At 42.4% G+C, this 22,130-nt stretch overlaps 2 protein-coding genes across 2 annotated transcripts; both read left to right on the top strand.

The window, feature by feature from the left end:
* Positions 1-2,795: 2,795 nt before the first annotated feature.
* ISCU (iron-sulfur cluster assembly enzyme) lies at positions 2,796-21,886 on the top strand. The gene is made up of 5 exons (XM_040351894.1): positions 2,796-2,991; positions 13,334-13,447; positions 13,866-13,976; positions 15,670-15,748; positions 20,992-21,886. Exons 1-5 carry the CDS (start codon positions 2,899-2,901, stop codon positions 21,072-21,074), a joined length of 480 nt encoding a protein of 159 aa, XP_040207828.1. The 5' UTR covers positions 2,796-2,898; the 3' UTR covers positions 21,075-21,886.
* On the top strand, positions 5,946-6,439 carry LOC120938541 (ubiquitin-60S ribosomal protein L40). Its single transcript, XM_040351895.1, has one exon. The coding sequence runs from the start codon at positions 5,995-5,997 to the stop codon at positions 6,379-6,381; it is 387 nt and encodes a 128-aa protein (XP_040207829.1). The 5' UTR covers positions 5,946-5,994; the 3' UTR covers positions 6,382-6,439.
* Positions 21,887-22,130: the final 244 nt, after the last annotated feature.

Below are 22,130 nucleotides of genomic sequence, written 5' to 3'. Positions count from 1 at the left end.
TGTTATCATGCCACAACCCACAGTGGAGCTTTGGGAAAAGGTGGCTGATAAATTTTGGCAGAAAATGTAAACTTCCAAACTGTATAGATGCCCTGGATGGCAAGCACATTTGTGTGAAAATGCAAGCAAACTTAATAATTTTAATTGTACTTCTGGGTCTTGTGGGTGCCAAATTACATATTTTTTTCAATTGATGCTGGGGCCTGTGGAAGTGCTTGTAGATTCAATAATATTCAAAGAATCCGCAATGGGACAAGGATTGCATGAAAGATGCTTGCGAATCCCCCCCAGGAGGGCATAAGGTTAATTTTCTGGCAGTAGTTCCCTTTAAGATTGTAAGCTCCATGAGCAGGGCCCTCCTATTCCTATTGTATTGAACTGTATTGTAATCGTACTGTCCCGCTCTACATTGTAAAGTGCTGCGTAAACTGTTGGCGCTATATAAATCCTGAATAATAATATTAAAGGTGCCAGATCATGCATTTAGGTAAAAAACCTTCTGTGGTGCAGCAGGGGGCAGGCCGAGTCCTCAGGAGCATACCCGCATGAGTGCCCCCATGGAATGCGGCTCTCCATGGGGGCACTTGATACAGAGGTGGAGCCAGAAGTGCCGTGTCACGTACCTGGCAGGAGTCTGATATGATGAGGTCGGCCTCCCTTGTATCTCCTACCCAAGCCCCACTGAAGGTGGAACAAATGGTGGCTAGGGTCAGGATTAACACGAGTGCCTGGGAATTTTGCTTGTAGAACCTGCGGTGGAAGTAGTGGGCTTGATGGTGAAGAGCTGGGGTGGAACTCAGAAGATCAGCGGGTGTTAAAGAGGAACTCCAACCAACTTGCAGATTCAGGCTTGGTGGCTTGTCAGTACTTCATTTCAGATCTTCCCCTCCGTTCTACAGCGACTGCACTTCCAAGTGAACTTACAGTGCACTTGTAGTGCAAAGTTGATTTGCTTTTAGTAAATCAACCCCCTAGCTTGGCTCTTTTGCAATAAAAAGCTGCCTACTTCCAACTCTTTTTTTGTTTTTTTTTAACCACTTAAGCCCCGGACCAATTTGCTGGCCAAAAACCAGGCCACTTTTTGCGATTTGGCACTGCGTCGCTTTAACTGACAATTGCGCGGTCATGCGACGTGGCTCCCAAACAAAATTGACGTCCTTTTTTTTCCCACAAATAGAACCGCTGCGGTTTTTATTTTTTGCGCTATAAACAAAAATAGAGCGACAATTTAAAAAAAATATATATATTTTTTATTTTTGCTATAATAAATATCCCCCAAAAATATATAAAAAATATATTTTTCCTCAGTTTAGGCCGATACGTATTCTTCTCAATATTTTTGTTAAAAAAAAATCGCAATATACGTTTATTGATTGGTTTGCGCAAGCGTCTACAAAATTGGGGATATTTTTATTAATATGTTTTTTTACTAGTAATGACGGCGATCAGCGTTTTTTTTTATCGTGACTGCAACTTTATGACGGACACATCGGACACTTTTGACACTATTTTGAGACCATTGTCATTTTCACAGCGATCAGTGCTATAAAAATGCAATGTTTACCCCTACAGGGGTAAACAGCCCCTACAGGGGTTAACCTACAGGGGTTAGCGCCCCTACAGGGGTTAACCTGTAGGGGCGCTGAAGGGGTTAAGTGTGACCTAGGGAGTGCTTCTAACTGTTAGGGGGCATGCCATGACACATCACTGATCGCTGTTCCCAATGACAGACAATCAGTGACATGTCAGGGGAAGGTCAGGGAGAAGTTGTGTTTTAACTGACATCTACCCGTTCTTCAGCTCTTTGACCCGTTCGCGGGGCCCGCGGCCACGGTCACGGAGCTTGCAACAGGGTCGCGAGCACGCCGCCTCCGGCATGTGCGTGACCATAGGGTTTGCAAATTAAAGGGAATGTATATATACGCTCATTTGCGCAGCCGTGCCATTCTGTCGACGTATATACTCGTGCAGCGGTCATGAAGCGGTTAAAGTGTTATTAGAAAAGCAAACCTTTTTTATATTGCAGCTTAGCAATACTTATATGCGATGGCTGCATTTGTTTTCATTTTTGGGATTGCTTTCCATTTTCACTTGATGAACCTCCCAGTAAGTAAGCCAGTAAGGTCCCTTTCACACGGGGCAGACTGCAGCTGCTATCCGCTTGCTCAGCAGGGGATCAACTTACAAAGGGGGGTTGTTGACTTGGGACAGACGCCATTCAGAGAACGCCTTGTATTTTTTTTTTTTTTTTTCAGTGAATGCAAAGTGATCTCTGATTTGGCAAGGTGGAGATTGTGACATCACTGCCCCACCTCTGCACCTTATCCAATCAGAGAATGCTTTGCATTCATTGAGAAGAATGTAAGGCATTCTGTGAATGGTACTCATGTTCCCCTGTGGTTACTATGCAGCATACCTCCTAACTTTTTGAGATGGGAACAAGAGACACCTATTAGGAAAAGTATGTAGGTATAGGACACCCCCTGCCACACCTCCTTAAAGAAGAAGAATACCAAAAAAGTGATTCGTTAAACCCACAAGTGATTTATTTTTACTGCTACTATTCCTTTATATCGGCTTTTGACTTTTACAAATGAAACCATTTAGGAATTCAAAGACAGTTTTAGCACTGGTAATCTATGTGCAGTTAAATCCCCAATAACAATACACAGAAAGTGCCTCGTTTTATTTTTGTTATCCCCTGACTCATCCTGCAGTACATACTACATAACCTAACCATGTCCACATTCTCCTCCCACTTTCATAACACTGATCACGTGACCACACTCACCAGCCGCCGCACCTGCGCACTCCACTCTGCAAGTCACGTGTGCTCCTTACAGAAGTGCTACGCAGTTACGTTGCGTCTTCTCTTGTCAGTGTACACTAGTCCGGAGCATGATGGCTGGAGTAGGACGGATATTTTGCTCGGTGTGGAGTCGCTGCTCGGTGCCGGAGCTGCGGATACCTTGTGCCGCTTATCACAAGAAGGTACGGAGGGTGTATTATTGCAGGCGGGAGGGGTGTCGTGTCTGAGGTGAGGGAAGCCCCCGGGGGTATGCTGACCCCCCACATATAGACACTCAGTGCTGGGACACAGAGGTGAGGCGGCAGCAGCTCTCCTCTCTGTTCCTGAGACGCTGATATGTGACCGTTTTAGTGCATTGTAACAACAATCACCAACTTCCACAGCTGCCCATGTAATCCAATCTATCTACAGATCGTGGCTGCATAGGAAAGTATAGTGGTCACCTATAGAAGCAAGTCTAAGGCTCACCACACACTATACAATATGATTGTGCAATTTCCTTTAGATCTACCAACCAGAATCTAGTGGTTGGATAGTTTAGGTAGGTCCTTATATGACATCATTTTGTTCAATGTAAAGTTGATTGCATGGTAAGATTGGTTTGTGTATGGTAAGATGGGCTCAGGCGTGTTTGCAGCTCCTCGTGCCTGAGCCGGTGACTTGTCGGTATGGTTCCTGTAAGGACTGCGCAGGCGCAATCCGAACCTCGGCCGGCATCCATGCTCATTTTTTAACATCCCTGTGGATTGGAGGATGTTAAAGAGCCAGGAGGCCAAGCGAGCTGTCCGAGCGTAGTGAGGCTGACAGGCCACTTACCTCAAATTCCCTGTTGCCCTGGAGGTTCGGTGATTTCCGTCGGCAGGAATTGCGACTGCGCAGTCCTTACAGGAACCATCTCGATAGCCGGAACCATATCGTCAGAAGAAATTGACACTGTGCAGCGCTAATCACAGGCAGTGAGACATTTCCCGATCTGCGGCTGCACCGATTTGGGAAATGTTTCACTGCCTGTGATTGGCACTGCACAGTGTCAGCTTCCTGGCGGGCTCTGGCATGTGGCACTGTGAACACGTCTGAGCCCATCCTTAACGGCGAGCCTAAGATTGGCAAAGAAAAGTTTTGCAGCGCCTTCAAAGTTGTTGTGACCCCCCCCCCCCCAGAATACATAACAGGGGGTTGCTGGGTTCTTCTCAGCCCTCTGCCATACTGTCCTCATTGCTTCTACTGCTCTACCCTAATTGCTGATCCCCCCCCCCCCCCCCATCTATCAGGCTGCTTAAAGCAAAACTTTATCCATAACTTGATAAAAAAAAAGTTCTTTAGCAAGGAACATGCATTACACATTTAATAATTATGCTTTCAAAATGAGTGTACTGTAAATTCCCTCCAGCATTGCTCCCGTTTCTTCTCGCTGTAGGCTGACGTGCTTAAGCCCAAACCCCCTGAACAGCAGTAAATCATAAAGAAGAACTAAACTCATTGCTATACAAAAAGATTGGGAATGGATCTCAAAAAAAAAACTAGACTTTGTGGGCACATCACGAGGCAGTGGTAGTATAAAATAATTATGTCTTTATTACAAAATGATTCTAAAAAATTAACATTTAGACAACACCCTATTCTTTGACAAAGTCAACAGATACCCAATACAACAAGCATGACGGTTGGATCCTTGGGTATATGAAATGTGATATTTGTAGATATAGGAGTATGGATAATTAGATCTGTATAGAGAAATATGATCCAACAAATCCTCCACGCTTGCTTGTCATTTAGTAGCTTCCTCTTGACATACTGGAGAGATGCTGTTATAAAATGATAAAAAAAGTATAATTATCTGAAAATAGTAAGCATTTATATATGCACAAGAGGTATTAGATGATTTTGTATACATCTTGGAATAATACATGTATCGCATAAACATGTACACTTGCCTGATGTGCCTTGGATAAAAGCATCAGGAGACACCACGTCTGACTACGACTCAAATACAATCTTGCCGGGGGCCAAATGTAGATGTTTGACCACTGCCAAACATCTACACTTGGTCCCTGACAAGATTGTCTTTGAGTCGCGGTGTCCCCTGATGCTTTGATCCAAGGCCCATCAGGCAAGCGTACATGTTTTTTTATGCGATACATGTAATTTTCCAAGATGTATACAAAACGATCGAATACCTCTTGTGCATATATAAATGCTTACTATTTTTGGATACCGTAATTATACTTTTTTCTCATTCATTTTATAACAGCATCTCTCCAGTGTGTCCAGAGGAAGCTACTAAATTGTGAAACGCGTTGACAAGCAAGCGTGGAGGATTTGTTGGATCATATTTCTCTATACATATCTAATTGTCCATACTCCTATATCTACGAATTTCTAATTTCATATGCAAGACATTAATTCTTTTATGCTACCACTGCCTCATGATGTGCCCGCAAAGTCTGCTTTTTCTTTGAGATCCATTCTCAGTCCTTTTGTATAGTCATTGGATGTTGGTGTAGTGGGGGTCCTCCTCTTCTAAATCCATTACTATAACTAGGGTTGTCCCGATACCACTTTTTTAGGACCGAGTACAAGTACCGATACTTTTTTTCATGTAGTCACCGATACCGAATACCGATACTTTTTTTAAATGTCATGTGACAGTTTTCAAACCACAATACAGACTAAGGATATTTTCTTTAGAATTATGAAGAACTCTAACTCAAGACATTATAAAAGAATAAAAATGAGTAAAAATGAATAAAAATGTTTTATTTGCTTGTCACGCAGTAGTAAAAAACTCAAAGAATTTTCATAGAACATGTTGATAAATACAAAAAAAATATTCTATTTAGGTATCGGGAGCATTTGCGCGAGTACGAGTACTCCCGCAAATACTCGGTATCGGTCCCGATACCGATACTAGTATCGGTATCTGGACAACCCTAACTATAACGGTTTATGCTAACTGTTACTGGAATGCTTCACACTGGGGCGACTTGGGATCCGACTTGAAGTGGCCTCAAGTCGTCCCAAGTCGCGCTGTCGAGAAAAACAATGCAAGTGAATGGGAGCGGTGTTAATACACACGACTCGAGTCGCTCCGACTTCAAAAGAAGTTCCTGTACGTCAGCGCACTTCCGTTCAGTCCTTTCCTCTTTTACTCCGGCTGCCGTGCGGGAAAGCAAGAAGGCGCCAACATGCAGATCTTCGTAAAAACCCTTACTGGGAAAACAATCACACTAGAGGTCGAACCCAGTGACACTATTGAAAATGTTAAGGCCAAAATCCAGGACAAGGAAGGTATTCCTCCTGACCAGCAGCGTCTGATCTTTGCTGGCAAACAGCTTGAAGATGGACGTACACTGTCGGACTACAATATCCAGAAGGAGTCCACCTTGCATTTGGTGTTGCGTCTTCGTGGTGGTATCATTGAGCCTTCCCTAAGGCAACTTGCCCAGAAGTACAACTGTGACAAGATGATTTGCCGCAAATGCTATGCTAGGCTTCATCCTCGTGCTGTAAACTGTCGCAAGAAGAAGTGTGGACACACAAACAACCTGCGTCCCAAGAAGAAGCTCAAATAAACAATTTATCAACTAGTATTGATTTTTGAGAAATAAAAATATAAAATTTGAAAAAAAAAAAAAAAAAAGTTCCTGTACTACTTCAATCCGACTTGTAGGCGATTTGTACCCATTGATTTCAATGGAAGTCGCCTCCAAGTCTGATCACTGTCTTAACTGAAGCGACTTTCCAGGAAGATAACATACATTTCTCAGGCAAACCTCTCCCTCCCCCTCCCTCCCCTAGAGCTGATTGTTGTTTGATTGGCCACTGGAAAGTCTCCTGTCCTGGAGACGACTTCAAGTCGTGTTGTAAATCGCCCCAGATCGCCCTGTGGTTCATGCTCAAGTCGTGTCGGAGTCGCCTCTTAAAGTCGTGCTGGAAGTCGTGTCGCCCTAGTGTGAATCGACTTATGTTTTGCTTGTTTCCTCAACCAAATTGTCAAACCATCAAATGGCTGCTGTCATAACTGATCACATGTGCAGTGCCATGGCAGTTGCAGATCAAACAGAAGCAGCTCCCTTATCTGAAAAGGATAGTAGGGATTAGTTCCACGTGGAACTTTAGTCAGAATATTAAGTCCTGCTAAATGACTTAAGGCAAAACATTAAAAATGAGTGCATATACTGTGCAGTGTTGCTGTCTCACCCTGCTCTGCACATGCTCAGTTACTTTTTATTTTTAGGTAGTGCGGAGTTTGTAGAGGCCAATTTGCTGACAGCCTTAAAGCAGAATTAAACCCTCCTATCCTTTACAGCCAGGGAACCTGCTCCTGTTTGATCTGCAACTGCCATGGTGCTGCACATGTGATCAGTTATGACACCAGCCATTTGATGGTGTGACAGTTTGGTTGAGGACACAAGCAAATGTGACAGTTGGCAATTCCAGCATTTCAGGAATGAAACTGTTATTTGAAACTAATGCCGGCCATACACGGTTCGAATCTCGAAAGAATTTTCTTTAGAAAATCGTATCAAAGAATTTTCGTATGAATTTCGCACCATTAGTGGACTGCAGCAACAGCCGATTTTTGTGCGGCAGTCAAATTTGAGGAATTGGACATGTTGGAATTTTTTTGAAAAACAAATAATTTTCTAATCGATGATGGGAGAATCGTGCAAGAAATGTAATAGAAAAGAAATGCGCAAGAAAAGAAAATTCCAAGCGAGAAAAGAATATTCCCGGCCATGAAAATTATTTTCTGTAGTAACATGAAGGATTGGTTGGCCGAATTTCAAAAACCATTGGTGGCATCATCGGATCACAAAAAAAAAAAAACTTTCTGATTTTGGAAAGAAAATTTGTTTGAAAATTGACCGTGTATGGCCGGCTTTAAAGCGATGGGCTTAGTTCGAATTTGATTTACTGCTGTTCAGGGGCTCTGGACTTGAGTAAAATGGTAGCCTCCAGCAAGAAGAAACGGGAGCAATGCTGGAGGAAATTTACAGCACACATCCATTTTGGTAGCATTAATGTGGAATGTATGTTCCTTGCTAACGAACATTATTTTTTAGAATGGTATTATGGGTAAAGGTCTGCTTTAAGGCCGTCACAAATTCGTTGGTGCCTAAAAATGGAGAGCAACTGAGCATGTGCAGAGCAGGGTGAGACAGTGAATTACTGGATTTTAAACAGTTTAGGCACTTATTTTTAATGTTTTACATAGCTATACCTGCAAAAGAGGCCAGCCAGAAGTGATCTAGCAGGACTTATCTTTCTGAATAAAGCTCCACTTTTCCACAAGGGCTTCTAAAGGCAGAACCTTTAAAAAAAAAAAAAAAAAAAAAAAAAAACTTTAATGCATTCCAGTAAAAAATATTACTTTGACAGTATTGTCCCATTTAGACATACCCGAGTCCTATCTCAATCCAGCACTGCTTTGGTCTCTCACAAGACAGAGACAGCAACCATTGGCTCCTGCTGCTGTCAATCAAATCATGTGAGTTGGGGGCAGGGCCAGGTACACAGCCCAGCTCAGGAGTGAGCCCACAGGTGTGCCACCATAGGAAGTGGCTTTCTATAATGGTGTATTAAGAGTGCAATCCTGGAGCACCAGTGGGGGACACCAGAAGAACAGGTTTAGGACTTCTCTGCGCAGTACCATTGCACAGAGCAGGCAAGTATAAAATGTTGTGCTCACATAAAAAAGCCTTTGCAAACGCTTTAGCTAAAGGATGAAAAGGAGGTTTTGCCAAAGTTGCTGACAGGGTACAAGCAGGGCTGTGGAGTCGGTAGATAAATGTTCCGACTCCTCAGTTTTATGTACTTCCGACTCCGACTCTCCGACTCCTCTGTATTAATATGCGAATGTATTTTATACATTCCTTGAGGGAAAGAAACGCAACCTACCACAGGACTACTGGCTGGGAAGCCAACAGTCTACTGTATTGCACAGTTTAAGCAAAAGACAAACACAATGAAAACAATCAAGTGGCTGGATAGTAGCAGCAGGCATAAACATCAGGAACAGGATCTTTACCAGTTCAAAAATACAAACCACATTATTTGGTTGTTTTAGAACAAAAACAAAGCTTATCTATAATGAACCAAAAACAAAATCTGCAAAACTTAGAAATGGTTTATATTAATCTTGAAATGTAGTTCTAGGCTTAGCAAATGCAAATCAATTCAATGTAGAGTTCTAAGGAAGAGAATTGCCTCTGCCAGATCCTCTTTAATAGAGGCTCTTAAGTCAGACTTTATTATTTTTAGGGCTGAAAATAATCTTTCGACACTGACTTGGGTGGGTGGCATTGCAGTAACTATTCTGGCCACATCACTAACGATCTCTGGATAAACAAGGATGGCTTCTTCAACAGTAAGTTTTGATGAGCGATCATACTTTTCAACTTCTTTTAGTGCTTTATAAAACTCCTGTTGGAATTTTTTTATTTGGACACTTACTGGTTCTCTAACATGCGTTCCCTGTAAAAGCAGAACACAACACTATGGAAAGTAGAAGTATTGCAGCTCCTAATTGTGCGTTGCGTGCCATATAGTGAAGCACATGAAAAGCATGCTTCTTCACGGCCACTTAACATGTTCGTTTTGCGGTTACGTGAGGCACTGCATGCATTGGTCTTTATTCTTACAGTAGAGAAGTCATTAATTATAACTTTTTGTGAATTGGGACATTTAAACTTGCTTTTTTTTTATTCCAATCTAAATTTAGTAGGAGTCGGTGCATTGTTTGCCGACTCTGACTCCAGGTACCCAAAATTTCCTCCGACTCCACAGCCCTGGGTACAAGATGACATAATTGTCATTTAAACTAACTCTAAAGTCAGCAAATACTTGCCTCTACTCCAGCCATGTGACATCTGCGAGGCTGATGCTGACATTTTTTTACCTGGGTGCAGGGCCCTCAGCCACCCGAATTGGATGGCACTGTGTGATCTAACCTGTGCATGGGAGTTTGTTCATGCCAGAGTTGTACAATGAGTTGTGCATACTCGGTGTACAGTGCAAGGAGGAAGGTTAGCAGCTTCTATTACAGAAGAAACATTGGGAAATAAATCTGGAACAGCTGTGCATAGCAAACAATCCTGTGTTTAGCTATTGTGACACTAAATCCTCCTATCCTTTATAGCCAAGCAAGCTGCCACCTGATCTCTGTTTAGTGGAGCGAAACCCATTAATTTTAATCATAGGTCTACTAAACCCATTAAAATGGATGTAAACCCGAAAATTTGTATTTATTTTTTTGATGTCACAATGTACAGTATAAGATTTCCTATCATCTGTGCCCAGTCTTGCCACACAGTTAATCCAGCTCTGAGCAATCCTCCTTCATCAGTGAAATAAAACTGATTTACAGAGAAAAACCTTAGTCTGTTCCGCCCCCTTGCTGTGAGTGACAGGTTATTTACATATCTCATGCACTAGCCTGGAGACGGGCATTATTTTTTCAATTCCCACCCCCACTCCTTTTCTGCAGTCATGTGGTTACTTTTCTGAATGTTAGTGATCATTGCAGAATTTAGTGTAAGGAATACCCAGGAAAAAATGCATGCTGACAAGGGGAGTGTAGAGGAGGGCGGGAGAGTCTACTGACATCACGACTCCACCCACTGAGCTCCAGACAACAGATCCACCCACAGAGCTCCAGACAACAGATCCACCCACAGAATCTGCAGTTTTTCAGTTCTTATAACAGACAGATGGGAAACCTTGCACAAGTAAGTATCCATGCAGGAGGCGTCTATATCCTTATAGATCAGCACTATGGCAGTAGTTTAGAAAGGATGAGAGTGGGATTACATCCACTTTAATGTTACACCTAAGTGAACCCAAAACACATTTTATATATTGTAGCTTGCCAATAATTGTACATGGGGGGGGGCTGCAATATTTAGGCCTTTTTGCGCTTGTATAAGTGATGGGGCGGCTGTGGAAGCCACTCAGGACACTTCTACAAGGAAGCTCATCACTGCCTGAAAATCAAATGCAACTACGGTCCCAGTACAGCCCCTTCAACCTGAGAATGTACGGGTGCAAAGGGGTTGAAGTTATTAAAATGTTTTTTCCTTTAGTTGTACTTGAATATACAGCTATGCTTTTGGTACCATTGCAGCCTCCGTTTTTGTAGCAAAAAGTGTAGTTGTACTGTTATAAAAGTTACTTGCATGATTGACTTGTCTTGGATATTTGTCTTGTTCTGCTCCTTGCAGAGTATCTTCAATAAGCCATATGAGGTTAAAGTTTTTAGCCAGGCAATTATTTTCCCCTTCATTTTTGGATAGCGTGGGGTAGGGTTAGAAGCCCTGTCAGGTTTTAATTTTTTTTTCCTATCCGGGGCAATGTATCCTTTCTGATCGGCTGATATCTTATTAGATGGGAAGTGATAAATTCTGCCGTAGAGACAGAAATAATAATTCTGCTCTTCAATAGAATAGGGGGAAGCTAGAACCCCTGTAAAAAAAAAAAAATTCTGTCCTGCTGACGATTCCACCAGCCAGCAAGTGAGAGTAAACAGAGCCCCGGCTAGAGGTGCAAACCACAAGGGTTCTAATCTTATTTCTATCCAAAACTAGAATCAATAATTTTGGCTTGGCATATATTTTAAAGCCCCATTTATGAACCATCCCCATGTATTGCTTTAAAGCAGTTGGGCTGCATCTAGAGTAGCTTTTTGTACTAGTATGCATGAAAATGCTCCAATACTTAAATCTGATACCTTTGCTTTAGCCTGGGTAAACGCAGGAGCCGTTTTTTTCTTTTGGTCTTGTCTCTCCTATATTTAGTGAGTCACTAGCCCACCATATGTATCTGCAGTGCATATTGTGTCCCAACACTTGATTTCCACATACTTTTTCCAGGTCCATTATTACCTAGGTAGTGAGGAAGGGCTTGGGGGCCTTTCACACTAGCGGACCGTATGTCCGCATTTTCATCCATCCGTTGCGGATGAAAACGAGACATACATTGGTCCCTATGTGATTGCGGGTGTCAGCGGATGACCATCCACTGACACCCGTAATTGTCCGCCTCCGCAAAGATCCGCATTTGCGGACGGAAGAAAATCCTATTTTTTCTTCCTTCTGCTGAGCGGATCTGATGAACACGGACACACGGTCCGTGTTCATCCGCTCCCCCATAGGGGAGAGAGGAGGAAAGACAGGGCAGTCCCCGCACAGTGTGCGGGGACTGCCCTGTCAGCTGCCAGCTCAGCAGGGATTTTACGGAGGATCCCCGCTGAGCTTTTGCAGACACACGGAGCGGATCATTACTGATCCGCCCGTGTGGAAGGGCCCTAAGGGTAATGGCTTCAATGCATACACCTTGTCAACACTTGTTTATACTCGCCTGTTCCCTTTTCTTTCCCTCTGTATTCTCTCAATGAGCTCTCCTAGTTCTCATCCAGGACTATAGCATAATTATTTGTTATAGAGATCTAAGAGTGGAGTTTAGCAAATGACAACTAGGCAGTCCATAAAAATGCTGTGTGTTGTCAGGCCACAATGGGTATTAGGAGAGGAGTGTTTTCTCTGGACCTATTAGCAGGTATTCTGACTATAGAGCTGCCCGATTAATTGGAAAAAATATATATATTTTTTTAGTAGAGAATAAAAATGGTTGTTGCAATATGTTATGTCCCACTGTATTTTCGCAGCGGTCTTTCAAATGCAATTTTTGGGAAAAAATTAAGTAAGAAGAGAAAACTAACCAGTAAAGTTAGCCCAGATTTATTTTTATTTTTTTGGGGGGGATATCGCGATCTTTATTCTAAGCAAAAAATGTGATTCTCATTTTGGCCAGAATCGTGCAGCTCTACATCGACATGTAGAAGTTTCTATCTGCCATCATCTTGTGTAATGCCAGTGATTAGTGAAGCAAAGATGGACATAAAACCTCTCCCTAATAGTTGATAAACAGACATTTCTTGTTTGCTCAGAAGAGGAGCACAACGCTGGCCATGTATAAAGTAATGCTCTTGTATTAGTATAAACATTGCCATTGAGGCTCTGTTCACACCTAGGCGTTTTTGGGTGTTTTTCTGCTGTAAGCCTTGGCTCTAAAAATGCCCAACAAGACAAATCACATTAATTTTAATAGCCCCTGTTCACATCTGAAGCAAAACGCTTGTCGTTTAAAGTACAGGATCCTTTTTTTTTTTTTTTTTTTTGGCAGATTACATCCATTTTCTGCTTTTTACATTGGTGACCTTTTAACTTGTGCAAGATCACGTGACTTTCTGCCTGAAAACGAAATGGCTAGGTGTGAACAGAGCCTTAATCATTTGTACCGGCTGTCGTCTTGTATAACACAAGTAATTGGAGAAGTAAAAATAAGAACATTTATACTCCTATGTACTACAGTATGTTTTGGGAAGGAAAATGCTGACTCAAGGTACAGAATGATCCATCGTGCTATTTTTAGAACTGCATTATGTAACAAGCTGGCAGAGCCACTGCTTCTCAAGGGCAACTTATGAACATTTCTAACCCTGATGAACACTTCTTTTATATTAAGGTTGTTGATCACTATGAGAATCCAAGGAACGTTGGATCCCTTGACAAGAACGCAAAGAATGTTGGAACTGGTCTGGTGGGCGCTCCAGCATGTGGCGATGTTATGAAATTGCAGGTTAGTATGGCTTGGCTGTTTCCTAAAGACTTGCCACGGGGTGAATATAACCCACGGGGTGAATAATTCATTACAATTAAATACATTTAACATAAAATTCTGTTTTCTTGAAGGTTTGAGGGACACATAACCTCTGGGGGTTGTGCCCTGCCCTTGGGAGGATTGACATTGGCTAAAAAAGGTGTTGCTCCTCCCAGCGCAGGGAAACGAGAGCCTGTAACATCTATAGGAATTTTTGGTGATGGGTTATAGACAGATGGAATCGGCATTATTGATATTATTAAAATGTTGTGGTTGTGTTGTTTTTTTTTGTTTTTTTTTTTGTCATTTATTTGGTTTTTGAAAAATGTATTTAAAAAGATTCTATTTGGTCAACTCATTCTACTACCATGCACATTATTGCTACTTTGTATTTCAGATTGAAGTTGATGAACATGGGAAAATTACTGAAGCAAAATTCAAAACCTTTGGATGTGGTTCAGCAATTGCCTCAAGCTCTTTGGCTACTGAATGGGTGAAGGGAAAAACGGTAAATCATGTTTTAATTCCTGTGCCTTTTTTATTTGTTTTTGTTTTTTATTTAAAGTCATACATACCTCCACTGTGCAGTTGGTTTTGCACATTGGCCCCCATCCTCCTCCTTCTGGGGTCCCTCAGCAATGCTGGTGGCTCCTCTTCTCGAAAGCCCCATCGGAGAAGCACTCTCCTTTGGGACACCCATGCGGCTTTGCTCCTGTGTCCTGCGTCTATTGATGCAGAGGGACTCTGCCCTGCACACCGGCGTCTGAGTCATTGGCTTTGATTGACAGTGGGAGCCAATGGCTGTGCTGCTATCCATCTATCTAATCGGGACATGAGACGGCAGCCATAGCTGGTGTGCTCATCCCCAGGGGGAGAGACAGGGCTCAGGTAAGTAAAACGTTGGGGTACGGGGGGCTGCTGCTTGAGAAGGGTTTTTCACCTTAAAAGAGAAGTTTGTGGGGTGTGGTTTTATTTTATTTTTCTCTGCTAATCGTACTATCATAGGTGGATGCAGCATCAGACTGATGCTGCAGTTGTCACCTGGCATCTCTGCACTGAGAACCGAGCCACCAAACACAGCTGATGGCTCGGTTCTCACTCCTCCCCCAAGCAGAACAGTGCTGACTGTCAGTCAGCATCACTCCTGCTCTGCTTCTCTGCACTCATTAGAGTGGAGTGGCGAGGAGCGGCCGCCATCAATCAATGCAGCTGGCGGATCCAGACTTGGGGAAGTCGGAATGACGTGCAGCCCCGACTGATGGCAATGACGTCAGCGGTGAGCATACTTCAGATCGATCTCCGCTGAAAATGGTTTACAGGAGTGCAAAACAAACTGTACTCCTGTGACCCAGAGGAGAAGCTCAGGCTGGACTTTTCCTTAATGCATAGAATGCATTAAGGTGAAAAACCACAAGGGTTTACAACCCCTTTTAAGGTCAGTTAATGACAAATAAAGAACAATACTTTGCCTGTGTCTCCAATATTGATGAAAAGTAGGAATAATCTTGTGTGTGTGACCCTTAGGGGACAGATGCTGCATTTAAGGCTCCCTTTAAGTGGTTTTCTAGCCAATTATTCTCATTCTAGTACTCATAAGAATCAACACTGTGATGCTTCCCCCAACACACTGCAACTGGCCTACTGACTATTATGTCACTGGGTAGAAAAGTGGTATTTGTTATGCATCTGCATTTTTGCATCTTTTAAATTGGAGAAAAAATTGCCACTGCTGTTGTCATTCTGAAATCTGCATTTGCCCGACTATTTCAGACTTCAATCATTTAAATCAAGGCTGCAGCATATATCTTTATCTCATTCAAAATGTTGAAGACAACTGGCATTTTTCAGTGAAAGGGGGTCAGTGGTGGCTGGTGTAGCCTTCCTTCAAATTCTCCTGACATTTATGATAACTTCTTAACCATACTGATGTGTAATTTGCAACTTTTTTGGTTTATTTTAAGCAAAAGTCAATTTTTATTTTTTATTTTTTTTAAAGCAAACTGTATATTTACTTATGGAAGCATGCCACTTGTACTGTTTTTTGTTTCTTCAAGAAATGACTTAAATATCATTTGAAAGCATCATTTTAGTTACAACTGAATTGTATACAAATAAACACTAACTATGCCTTTTTGGGACATTCAATAAAAAAATTGAAATAACTGCAGAAACAACCAGTTTTTTGTTTTTGTTTTGTGTAGGTTGATGAGGCCATGACCATCAAGAACACAGATATTGCTAAAGAGCTTTGCCTTCCTCCAGTAAAACTTCACTGTTCCAGTAAGTTGTGTGTGTGTGTGTGTGTGTGTGTGTTTTTTAATGTATAATTTTGTGTGTAATGTGACAAGGCAATCTGTAAAATTCACTTTTACTATAGAATTTCTCATTAGGGTCAGCAGAGCACTGCCTGCTGCACATGTGAAGTGTCTAGGCCCATTGGAGCTGAGTTACTAAAACTTGAGGTGTAAAATCTGGTACAGCTCTGCATGGTAGCCAGCCTCTAACTTCAGCTTCATATCGGTGTGTGTGTATGTGTGTGTGTGTGTAGAGATTTTTTTCCAAAACCCATACTTCTCGATGTGCATTATGCACTTTCTAGTTTCCCTGTATTAATCCATTCATATGAACACTTGTTTTATGCAGTGTTCATGTCCAGGATAGATTATAGGATTGGCTTAGTAGTAACATCATGCCTTGGGCTATTAGGGGGAAAAAAAGGAGTATACAGTATCTCACAAAAGTGAGTACACACATCACTTTTTTGTAAATATTTTATATCTTTTCATGTGACAACCCTGAAGAAATTTCACTTGGCTACAGTGTAAAGTATTGAGTGTACAGCTTTTGTATAACAGTGTAAATGTGCTGTCCCCTCAAAATAACTCAACACACAGCCATTCATGTCTAAATCACTGGCAACAAAGGGGAGTACACCCATAAGTGAATATGTCCAAATTGGGCCCAGAGTGTCAATATTTTGTGTGGCCACCATTATTTCCCAGCACTGCCTTAACCCTCTTGGGCATGGAGATCACCAGAGTTTCACAGGTTGTCACTGGAGTTCTCTTCCACTCCATTATGACATCACGGAGCTGGTGGATGTTGGCAACCTTGCGCTCCTCCATTTTCCATTTGAGGATGCCCCACAGATGATCAATAGGGTTTAGGTCTGGAGACATGTTTGGCCAGTCCATCACCTTTACCCCGCAGCTTCGTTAGCAAGGCAGTGCTCATCTTGAAGGTGTGTTTGGGGTCATTATGTTGGAATACTGCCCTACGGCTCAGTCTCCGAAAGGGAGGGGGGATCATGCTCTGCTTCAGTATGTTACAGTACATGTTGGCATTCATGGTTCCCTCAAACTGTAGCTCCCCAGTGCCGGCAGCACTCATGCAGCCCCAGACCATGACACTCCCACCACCATGCTTGATTGTAGGGAAGACACGCTTGTCTTTGTACTCCTCACCTGGTTGCCACCACACACGCTTGACACTATCTGAACCAAATAAGTTTATCTTGGTCTCATCGGATCACAGGACGGTTCCAGTAATCCATGTCCTTAGTCTGCTTGTCTTCAGCAAACTGTTTGCAGGCTTTCTTGTGCATCATCTTTAGAATTTGATGCAGTGTGCGGCTTATAGTCTGTGCACTGACAGACTGACCCCTCACCCCTTTAACCTCTGCAGCGATGCAATGTGTATTTCTCAAGGACAACCTCTGGATATGACGCTGAGCTCGTGCACTCAACTTCTTTGGTCGACCATGGGAAGGACTGTTCTGAGTGGAACCTGTCCTGTTAAATCGCTGTATGGTCTTGGCCATTATGCTGCAGCTCAGTTTCAGGGTCTTGCCAATCTTCCTATAAACTAGGCCAGGGATATGCAATTAGCAGACCTCCATTTGTTGCAGAACTACAAATCCCATGAGGCATCGCAAGACTGACAGCCACAAGCATTACACCCAGAGGCAGAGACATGATGGGACTTGTAGTTTTGCAACAGCTGTAAGTTCGCTAACTGCAAATACCTGGCCTAGGCCATCTTTATATAGAGTAACAATTTTTTTTTTTTTTTTTTTTTTTCAAAACCTCGGCGAGTTTTTTGCCATGAGGTGCCATGTTGAACTTCCAGTGACCAGTATGAGAGCGGTTACACCAAATTTCACACACCTGCTCCCCTATCACACCTGAGACCTTGTAACACTAACGAGTCACATGACATCAGGGAGGGACAATGGAAAATTGTGCCCAATTTGGACATTTTCAGTTAGGGGTGTACTCACTTTTGTTGCCAGCGGTTTAGATATCAATGACTGCGTGTTATTTTGAGGGGACAGGAAATTTTACACTGTTATACAAGCTGTACACTCACTACTTTACATTGTAGCAAAGTGTCATTTCTTCACTGTTGTCACATGAGAAAATATAATATATTTACAAAAATTTGAGGGGTTTTACTCACTTTTGTGAGATACTGTAGATGTCCTTTACCATAGCATTCTACAGTCTTTGGGACAATAGTAGCACCTTGGATTACAAGCATAATCCGTTCCAGAAGCATGCTTGTAATCCAAAGCACTCTTGTATCAAAGCGAGCTTCCTCATTGGAATCAATGGAAACTCAGAATTTGTTCCAGTGTCACTGCTATTGTATGCAGTACTGCATGTGGTCAGAGGTGGGGGGGGACGCCAGAGAAACTCAGAGACCGCTCGGGAACCAAATGTTTATTTCCGTGCGTCCCCGGCACCTCTGGCCAAATGCGGTACTACATACCCCAAAGGCTTGAATCCTGCTTGTCTTGCAAGACAACGCTAGCAAGTCAGGATTCAGGATTCAAATAAAAAAAACTAACTGATTGTATTGCGAAATGCTCGTAAACCACGTTACTCGCAATCCAAGGTTTTACTGTTCTGTGCTTCCATTCTCCAGTAGAGGAGGTTATTATTATTTAGGATTTATATAGCGCCAACAGTTTGCGCAGCGCTTAACAAAATAATGGCAGACATTGGTTGCATTACAATTTGGTACAAGAGGAATCAGAGGGCCCTGCTCATTAGAGCTTACAATCTAAAAAGGGAAGGTCAATTGATGCAAAAGAAATCGCTGTGGTGGATGAGCTCATGGAGGCAGTAAAACTGTGTATTAGAAGCAGGATAGACTTTAAAGAGAGGGGTTTTCAGGGATTGTCTAAATATGGATAGATTTGGGGACAGTCGGACAGATTGGGGTAGGGAGTTCCTAAGGATGGGTGAAGCTCTGGAGAAATCCTGGTGGCGAGCATGGGAGGAGGTGACAAGGGAGCTAGAGAGCAGGAGGTCTTGGGAGGATCGGAGAAAGCGTCTTGGTTGGTGTTTTGGGACTAGGTTAGTGATGTAGCTGGCCAGGGGCAGAGTTGTGTTTGGCTTTGTAAATTATTGTTGGTAGCTTTGAATTTTATTTGTTGGCTGAGTGGAGGGATTGGCAGAGAGGGGTGGAGGACACTGAACGGTTGGTAAGGTTGATGAGTCTTGCAGCGGCATTCATTATGGACTGAAGGGGGGGATAGTTTATGTAAAGGTAATCCGATGAGAGAGTTGCAGTGATGTGTGGGAATTCACACAATATAACAATGCAAAACTTGAGAATTCCTAGTAACCAATACAGTCTTGTTGGATTGGGGAAGGCAGTTTAGCCATAACATCAGGCAAGCCAAGTGGAAGTGGGATCAAGTACCTTCTCCCTGGAGGGAAAACAATAAACTCCAATACAGGCAGAGGAGTTGGAGGATGAAGTAGATGAAGTTCTGTTTTAAAATCTTTGATAAACTCAATGGGGTTGATTTACTAAAAATGGAGAGTGCAAATCTGGTGCATGGTAGCGAATCGGCTTCTAACCACGGCTTCATCAATTAAGCTTTGACAAAAAAATAACCTGATAGCTGATTGGTTTCAATGCAGAGCTGCACCAGATTTTGCTCTCCAGCTTAGTAAATCAACCCCAGGGTGTGCTTTGGGATTTTGCAAGTCAAACTTCAGAAGTGTGTAATACTTGCTAACAGCCAGTAGGTGGTAGTATTGTCTTTGCCAATTCAATGCATTTGATAGCTGTATGGTCTGCCATTTTCTCTGGAACAAAGTTATGTGAAATGCAAAATATTATAGTTGCATTAAAAGCAGTAAGGGGGAATAGGGGTGACAATACTCTAAGATGGTATTTCCCACCACATCCCATTGTCTTTCACTGGGACACAAATGGCAAAGACAGCTTTTAACCCTTTTGCTGCCAGAGCCATTTTTGTACACAAGTTTAAAAATAATTTTAGGCCTGAAGATTACACAAAACCCACAAATCTTGCATATTTTCTGAAAGCAGATACCATAGAGCAGGGGTAGACAACATCAGGCCTCCAGCTGTGGTGAAACTACAAATTCCATCCAGCCTCTGCCTCTAGGAGTCATGCCTGTGATTGTTGGGGTCTTGCAATGTCTCATGGGACAGTTGGAGGGCCGAGGCCGCCTTCACCTGCCCCTGGTGGTTGCAATTTTTTATGTCGCACGATATTGCCGCAAAGGTACATTTTGGGGCAAATAAATGAACCAAATTTTTGGTTAAATATAAAAGACAAGGTTGCACCAAATGCCCACAATGCCAAACCAATTTTTGTGCGCATGTGAAATGGTGTCAGACGTCGGTACCCTATATGTTCTATAGGCGACACTTCGAAAGCCCCCTATAGGTATCAGTTTAGTATTACGGAGGAGGTGTTAGAATTATTGCTCTCACTCCGGCATGCGGCGAAATGTAATGTGTATTGCAATCAACAGTTTCGCACATAGGCGCCCCGACGCATATGTTTACATTCGTGTGGGGGGGGGTTCTCTTTATTGCGATATGCAAGGTCTAAAAGACCCTGCACATCTCCCCTGTACTCCACTGAATGTTTTGCAGTGCAGATCGCATTGCAAAACATCCTTCCCCGGCAAAGCGAGATGTCGCTTTCTGGGTCACAAGAAGGAGATCCCGGGGCCCTACCGATGGGCAACCGGAGCCCGGTGTGCAAGCAATCAGGTGGCAGCAGAGCTGCCTGAATGCTCTCCTCTGGCACGAGTCAGCCTGTCAGTTTCACACACAATCCTGGTTGCTGCAGCCACCAGATTGTGTGCTAAACCCCCCCCCCCCCCAACCCCATTGGGTCCATATGATGTACGGACCCGGCGGCGAAAGTGTTAATGATGCTATAATCTCTCCAACACTAAAATAGAGGATTTTGGCTTGAATGTACATTAGTATTAGGTGGTCCTAGAACAAAGTTTTTCGGCTGTAATTGCTTTTGCTGCATACATTTGCTGGTCAGCATTATAGTAGCAGTATTGCGATCGCTAACAGGCTACACAGATTGTAAAATTCAAAACGGAAAGGGCTGCGTGGGAATGTGTTTTTACATTTTATATATATATATATATATATATATATACTTTTTTTTTAATTGTATTACATTTTTTTCCCCACAATTTAAGCTTGCTGTGTGTTTTTGTTTCATTTTATAGTGCTGGCAGAAGATGCGATCAGAGCTGCCTTGGCAGACTACAGACTGAAGCAGGATAAGGAGCAGTCGGCAGTGAGCGGCTAGCAACTCACCTTTTCAGCAGAGCGCCTCGTCACCTTGAATATGCCGTTCTCTTAGGAAATGGGGCTTTCCTTTACTATTGGAACAGCAGACTAATGAAACGCACAATAATACAATGGCTTGTCCCACTGTGTGAATGTTTTTGTTGTAACTATTATTTCTCTGTTAGCAAGCTGTGCCATTGAACAGGTAATCAAAGTATTGACTATAATGGCATTGTTTCTGATATTCTAAACCTTAAAAGTGATGGCACCCATTTATACCCTCACAGATATTTTTATTTTATTTTTTCAGTCCCATGGCTACGTACGCAGGATGCGTTTGTATAATTTCTACATCTGTTAAAGATTTGTGGAACTTATTAAAACATGTCTGTTTAATCACTCCGGGCCACTCCAGCATTAGACAGGGGCCATCACAAAGATTAGTAAAGGCAAAATTTAAAATCCTTCAAAATTAAAGGTGTAATAAAAACCTTTCGTAAGCAATTATTCGGAGTTAAAGGGATTTGAATACTTTATAGTCCGCTTCCTACTTAGTCATGACTGGTTCTTTTAACGTGGGCTTGGACATCTGTCCACATTCAGGAGATTGACATCGGGATGTTATCCATCGGATTTCTGACTGTTGCTTTGCCCTGCCTGCCTTATGTTAGAAATGGCAAAGAAACAACGTTTTTTGTGTTTATCGTTCACTTTTTCTTTATTTTTGTTTGTTTTTTTGTTTTTGCACAAATAGCTGGAGAGAAACCGGTCCCATTTAGAATGGATTCCCAAAGTTACCTGAGATTAAAAAGTGTGCTCATGTGTTGTAAACAGCTTTATCCCTTTTTATTATATACTTTCTAAACCTTGGAGGAATGTTGAGAAATGTTGTTCTAGAATAAAGACTGATTATTTTTTGGCAAAGTAAAAAGGGGGCTTCTTTTAAAGCTTCATAGTTTTGTATGTAGTGTATAGTTTAAAAAAAGAACAAATGATCGCCTGCTTTTCCTTTTTTTTGTACATATTTCATATGTTATAAAAAAAATAAAATGCTAAACGTAATCATTTTCTTGGC

Source organism: Rana temporaria, chromosome 1, assembly GCF_905171775.1.
Source record: "Rana temporaria chromosome 1, aRanTem1.1, whole genome shotgun sequence".
Lineage (NCBI taxonomy): Eukaryota > Metazoa > Chordata > Amphibia > Anura > Ranidae > Rana > Rana temporaria.
The sequence above is the reverse complement of the archived record's forward strand: the minus strand, read 5'-3'. Positions and strand labels throughout refer to the sequence as shown.

Coding starts and splice junctions, on each gene's coding strand:
- LOC120938541 (XM_040351895.1), top strand. CDS start 5,995: ATGCAGATCTTCGTAAAAACCCTTACTGGGAAAACAATCACACTAGAG.
- ISCU (XM_040351894.1), top strand. CDS start 2,899: ATGATGGCTGGAGTAGGACGGATATTTTGCTCGGTGTGGAGTCGCTGC. Junction 2,992..13,333: donor GTGCCGCTTATCACAAGAAG/GTACGGAGGGTG, acceptor TTTTATATTAAG/GTTGTTGATCACTATGAGAA. Junction 13,977..15,669: donor AATGGGTGAAGGGAAAAACG/GTAAATCATGTT, acceptor TGTTTTGTGTAG/GTTGATGAGGCCATGACCAT.